At 36.7% G+C, this 6,642-nt stretch overlaps 1 protein-coding gene across 1 annotated transcript in view; it reads left to right on the top strand.

Annotated features, from left to right (window-relative positions):
- Positions 1–239: 239 nt before the first annotated feature.
- Positions 240–6,642, top strand: part of LOC104409069 (rho guanine nucleotide exchange factor 10-like) — a gene marked incomplete at both ends in the record, with an annotated part of 30,847 nt that continues 24,444 nt past the window's right edge. The window contains 5 exons of the mRNA XM_010018852.1: positions 240–349; positions 2,483–2,560; positions 2,764–2,943; positions 4,225–4,341; positions 6,272–6,364. Coding sequence (XP_010017154.1) covers positions 240–349; positions 2,483–2,560; positions 2,764–2,943; positions 4,225–4,341; positions 6,272–6,364 — 578 coding nt within the window. The remainder of the gene's footprint in view (positions 350–2,482; positions 2,561–2,763; positions 2,944–4,224; positions 4,342–6,271; positions 6,365–6,642) is intronic.

Below are 6,642 nucleotides of genomic sequence, written 5' to 3'. Positions count from 1 at the left end.
CCAACCCTAACTATTCTATGATTCTATTCTGCACTAGAGCGCCTATCAGTGGTGGTATTTATGTGATTTAGGTGATACAGAACTGCTGGTAAATTTTTTTTGTTTGGTAAGTGAAAATAAGACTACTGTATAATTAACTATGCTTGCATGATAGGATATTTTCGTTTTATTTTTCTTATTTGCTTCTTTTAATCTGCATATTGTAAAAGTTGATATTTTGCTTATTCAATTCTTTATAGATCATAGATCATGTCTGGAAGAAGAGGAGCTAAATTTATTTATTGATGTGGACTGTATGCATACAGAAGCAATTATGACTCCTATGCCTGAAGGATTATCACAGCAGCAGGTAGTAGGGTTTTAGAAATACAGTCTTCTACCTTTTTTCCTTCTCTTCTGCTCTATATCAGTGTCTCCCAGGTGCCTTGCTCTTCAAACATATTGGTGTTTAACATGAATTAAGTGGCCATCACATTCAGAACTGAATAAGTAATTTTCTTAAAATCGGTATGTGTGCATATAGTTGTACCGGTCCTGAATTCATCCAGACATGCAAAATGCTGTTTTGCAGTATAAAATTGTGATAATTACATTGTTTCACTACCTGAACATTTAAACTACATGTGGTGATTTTGAGTGAAAAAGGAAAGAGTTGAAGCATTTTTGAGTCAGATGACATTTCTCTAGATGCTGTGGGATTTCTATTTAAATGTAGAAAATATCCTGTATACTCTCTGTATTTTAAGGTTTCTCCTGATTAAAAAAAACCAACTTGTCCTCAATAAAGTGAGGTCTACAGAAAGCGTATATTTTGCTGTTTTCCACCTGAAACTCTGTAGTCACTGTGGAAAACACTTCAGCCTGGGCACCCCAGCTGGAGAGGGTGAAGGCTGGGAGCCAGTTCCAGCCTGGACTGCTCGGCCATGAACAAGCTGACTTTATGGATATGCTCGTTTTAAACAGCAGGTGGCACGATAGCTTTTATTTAAAACCTGGTGCCTGTTCAAATACTACTTCCCAGGTTGGTCTCAATCTTCATACCTCTGCTTCACTTTTAATACTGGGACCTGAGTTCTTGCCGTAAGTTGTTTATGTTTGTATGCTACTGTTACAAACAAAAATGTGAGTATAAATGTAAGATTTGCATATAAGCCTCTTCTAAGTTCTGTGTATCTATTGCAGTAATCTGGAGGCACAATTAAATATCTATTGTGTGTAGCAGCTGATACATTATAATAAATAAAACACTGCCAAATCCATTTTAAACACAAATTAGACCAACTAATTTTACCATATATGTTTTTAAGCAAAGTCTGAGATAATTTTGAAGTCTTCCTTTGAAATGCCTGTGTTTAAAAGAAAATCCTTTCATACCCTGCACTTAACTTCATAATGCAAATTGTGGAGAATTAAAGGCAGCTGTGACAGAGAAGGCAGGAGGCCATGGGAATCAGGAGCAGAGAGAAGCAAGTCTGGGACTTGAGTTTCATGGTCATTTAGGCTATCTGAAAATAGCAAAAGAGGCAGTTTTGCCTTCCTTTCCCTTGCAATTGTGGGGAGTGGTTTGATCCTGCCCTTGTGCTGTCTTCTCCCTCGGAGTCTCGCTTTTGAAAGCTCTGGAATGAACTGGATTAGGAAACGGATTGGGTGAAAACAAATCCTAAACCCAGCAAGAAATCTAATCAGTAATAGAAGTTTAAATTTTAAACCAGATGGGTTCCCTAGTCCTTCATGTCATGTCACCTGCACATGCATACAAAGTCTGTTTCAGCTGAATTACAGAAGGTGTGATAAATAGCTTGTAGTTTGTAAATATGAAATATGATAGCATTTCGTGAAGCTCTTACTACTTTGTCAATAGGTATGAATATAGATGAGACAAGGTTTTCACTTATGCATGATAATGCCCAAAAAAGAATGCTGACTTACTTAGATGCTTTCTCAGTGCTACAGTTCATATGGCCTTACCAAAAGGCAGTTAATGTTTGCTTCTTTGTCCTTCAGGTTACTCCTAATAAATTTATAAAATATATTAAAAAAAAAAAAAAAGAAAAGTAATCTTGAAGACTGATTTTGAAAACTGGTTACCTATTTTATTGCAGTAATTCACTGAAGTAGCCAACATCATCTTCTACCTATTATTATTTATATTAATGCCTGAATTTATACATCTAAAATTAAAAGACAAGTTTCAGAAGTAGAGCTTGGAATTGCAACAGTTGGCAAAGTTTATAGATACAGATACAAGAACTGTTGTGTTCTTTGAATAAATAATTTTAGAGTAATAGTAAACTTAATTACTTTGGAAGAGTTACAGTAGTATTTTGTTACAGTTCTTTTCTTCTGTTTTCCTTCTAGTTTTCTTCTATTGCTTTGTGTTTCTTGTGGTTGGTTAATGTGAGAATTTTATCATTAGCATTCCCAACTATGATGAACATATTACCTGATTAGAATTTCAGACAAGACTTTGTTTCTTCAACAGGTTGTGAGAAGGTATATTTTGGGCTCTGTAGTTGACAGTGAGAAGAATTATGTGGATGCTCTCAAAAGAATCCTGGAGGTACCTTAGTATCTTTTTCATTTTGTAATTTGGAAATTTAAAGAAATAATAAAATCTTTAAAGAATCTGTAGTGTGATTCTTGCAGGTTTTGCTACAGATGATTTGTGCCAAATGTTTAGACATTTTGTTTGTGTATACTGCTACATAAATAGGGTTTGGGTTTTTTTGTTTAAGTCTTTTTCGTTGTTTTTTTTCCCCACAGCAATATGAGAAGCCACTTTCAGATATGGAACCAAAATTACTGAGTGAAAGAAAACTCAAAATGGTCTTTTATCGAATTAAGGAAATTCTTCAGTGCCATTCCATGTTTCAGATTGCGCTGGCGAGTCGTGTATCTGAGTGGGACTCTGTTGAAATGATTGGTGATGTTTTTGTTGCTTCAGTAAGCATATGCATCCAACCAGATAATCTGTTTTTATTTTATGCTTGTTATTCTATCTCCCTATCTTTCTGTCTAACTTGGTCACATTATTCCTGTGTTCTCCTGTGCCTGTGGCAACTGTCAGAGTATGTATGTACCTAAGGAAACTGACACCAACACTTGCCTTTGGCTTGGTTGGCAGATGTGAAAGGATTGTGGGCAAGATTTTCAGTTTTTGATCAAGCTGTCAGGCATTCAAGTAAGCAATTTCATTTTCTAGGAAAATAGAGATTCACAAACCCACCAAAAATAAGGTGAGATTGAGGCTCAGCATTTATTAAAAAGTAGGTAGCTGTACATAGTATGTTTATTGAGAGTAGAAAAAAACATATTAGGTGATGTCCTGAATTCTCGGGGTTTAACTGAGCCTGGGACACAGGTAAAGAGTATTTGTAAAACAGCATCCCACCCTTAATGGAAGTCCATCTAGTGAAGGACTGAACTAGAGAAAACAAGAAGTGGCCTTGGTTGATAGAAAGACATTGTTCCTACCAGTAGCATGTGGATGGAAAAGGTTGCCTGGCTGCTGGTTTTAGAGCCTTGTTTTGTGGCCACTCAGCTCCTGGAAATTACCACCTTTTCATACCTCTGCTCTAAGAGAGCTGAGATCTCTGTCTCTGAGTGCTTTGACCCCTTTTCAGTCAAAATGAAGGAGTTAGTAAAGATTTGCTGTTTAAAGCAAACTTGTCCTGTTTTAACTGAAGCAAGTTAAGTAGTGTCAATGAGACTAGCTGTGCAGAAGAAAGGTATTACTAAGAAAGCAGTGGGCAGTGATCTTGCCCTTCATGCTGCTGTTTGCAGACCACACGATCTGTTTGCTTTCTTGGTAAACCCTTACCAGCTAAAGATGGGGTGTGAAGGCCCTGGGACTTTGCTGGTTCACCAAATCTGGAAGATAGGCAGCAACAAGATTATCAGAGAATCGCAGCAGCTGCTTTGAATCTCAGTGGATGCACTTTGATTGCCCATAGTCCTCAGGCTCTACCCTGGTGTCATAGCTAAGATGAAGCTATTTCTGTAAATTTACATTTCATAATTCACAGCTGTTATGTCTTTAGATTTCCAACCTGTCTTCTACAGAAAGAGTATTCTGGAAATCAGTATTGCTGTAGATCTAGCACTAGGCCAAGCAAAGTCCTTAACTCTGAGCAAGGCAAGTCCCTAACAATCAGAAGTCTATATAGTTATGTTTTCTGAGATCTTTTGTATTTATAGTTAAGGTTTACCCTTATCTCTTTTCAGTTTTCTAAATCTATGGTATTGGATGCATACAGCGAATATGTAAACAACTTCAGTACAGCAGTAGGGATTCTCAAGAAAACATGTGCCACCAAACCTGCCTTTTTAGACTTTTTAAAGGTGAGTTTAATCTTAAAACAGCTGGGCATTTGATATAAATAAGACAGCATAAATTAAAAGTTAGGAGGAAATTTGACGGCGAATACTGCATATTGGGTGACTGTTTTTATGGACTTTAGTTTCATATTTTATGGGTTTGGCACAAAAAAAATCCCAGAGAATTCTTCCACTGCTGTATTTTCAGCTAATAACATGATGTTAGATCTAGGATGTATTTTGAAGTGGAGAGTAGTTTTGTTGTTGTTCATACCAGTTTATTGGTGCCTTTGTACGACTGTACTTGTGAAAGAATCCCAGTGTTTTGCCATCAGGTGAGCTTCACATAATAGTTTGATATACGAGAACTTACTTGTGATTTATTTTACTTCTAACTTCTTCATTGTATTGTGCAGGGTAGTGTAACTAGATTTTTGTTTCACAACAATTTCCTAGTATTTTGAAAATTGTGTTTCCAATTTGAGGTTGAAATTTAAAATTTCTGTGTAGAATGCATGCTACCCTGATGAATATGATGCTTCTGATGATGTACGCAGAGCACCTGGTGCATGCAGTAGAAGTGCTATGAATCCCTAGGGATGATACGTTACAGAGGGTACACAAAATCCAGAGCAAGGCTTTTAGGCTGCCTGTGACCCTGTTGAGAGCCTGGAAGCTCTGCTTGTCCTATTCCCCAGGAGTCCTGGATTGAGTTGTGCCTCTCAGACCTGTCAGGTCTGTTGCAGTGGTCCCCCAACCATGGAAATTGGGTGCCCTAGGCAAACTAAATGGTGAAGCTCTTAGGTTGCCTAGAAGAGGTTGGCAGGGGGGCTGATTCATAATATGTCTCCAGATCTTAAAATTAACCAACAACTTTTTGGAGTTTGGCCAGCACTCTCTCTGAGTGCATGGTGATTTCATAACTCTCACACTGTTAAAAGTTTCAAGAGAGGCATAATTTACACCTCTCATCACTGCTTGTCAGTGCTGGAGACTCACAGCTGAACTCTGATGACAGAAGACATTTCTATACCTTCTTTTCTTTTTGTTTGCCCACCAGCAATGAAGACCAGAATCTTCACCACTGCTGCTTGAGAATTAAAAAATTGTTTGTGGAGATAAGCATGGAAACAAATGGTGGTGAAGCTGATAGTTGTATCAGTAATGACAATTTAAGCACAATACCAGTTCAGTATTTTTTGGGATTGCTTTGTTTTTGAGTATTTCTTCTGCTTTCCTTATTTTGGATCAGCTGGCCAAAATACTTCCAAATGTTGAAATGCCTTATACATACAGGGCTTTTCTGCACAAGCAAATGAAATTTGCCTGGTTTTATTTGCCAGTCCTGATAACCAAAGTAATGGATTCTCATGTTTTTCTTTCCAGACATAAATCAATGTTCTTTTCCTTAGTTACTTTTAATAAAGAAAATTAAATTTTCTTTTTGTTTGCATAGCACTGAGATTATGATGCTTTCCTTAGATTTCCTCTTAAGAACACATAGGCAGTTAGATATTTATAGTCTCAGCCCCAAGAAATAGAGCAGCAATAGTAAATTACAGACTATAAATCAACAGATCACATTTTCCAAACATATGACCTTGAACAAGTACATTGCCTTTGTTCTTGAAGTTAAGCAGACATTTCAGCGCCTTGCTTATGTAAAAAGCATGAATGTGCTGTATCAGTATATGCATAGGTGCTGCATTGCTGGTGCAGCTTTATCCCAGCTGTATTGATTTAAAGAGGTATTTTAGGCCAGTGACATGCCACATTTTAATAGTGATTTTGAAAAAATACTTAATACTTGAAAATTAAATCTTTATAGTAAATGGCAGTAAATTTACAGCACCACTGTTATAATTAATGTAAATGATGTAAAATAACTTTCATTCTGTTACTGATGGAAATACATTCATGAAAGTAAACAGTATGTGGCTTTTTTGCATTGCAGCAGTGCCAGGAGTCAAGCCCTGATCGAATTACTCTGTATGGCTTAATGATGAAACCTATCCAGCGCTTTCCACAGTTCATTCTACTATTGCAGGTAAATAATAAATAAATAGTCTGATTACAGAGACAGGCAGTAAATACTTTGCAGGAAAATCCTACTAAACTAGATTTACGCTTGATTACTTGCTAGGTTAGAATTAGCTTCTGCATCACTTAGTTCAAATGTGCTACTTGTTCATATCAGTTTGTTGGCTAATCACACACAAAAACACCACTAGGGACTTTGTGCCATTACTTTCCATTTAAGAAAAATACAAAAGGATGTAATTTGTGCTACAGATAGTTCAGAATATATGTGGGATATAGAATAAA

The sequence above is a fragment of the Nestor notabilis genome, unplaced genomic scaffold (assembly GCF_000696875.1).
Source record: "Nestor notabilis isolate BGI_N333 unplaced genomic scaffold, ASM69687v1 scaffold35547, whole genome shotgun sequence".
Taxonomy (NCBI): Eukaryota; Metazoa; Chordata; class Aves; order Psittaciformes; family Psittacidae; genus Nestor; species Nestor notabilis.
Note: the sequence above shows the minus strand (reverse complement) of the source record. Positions and strands in the feature narration are given on the sequence as shown.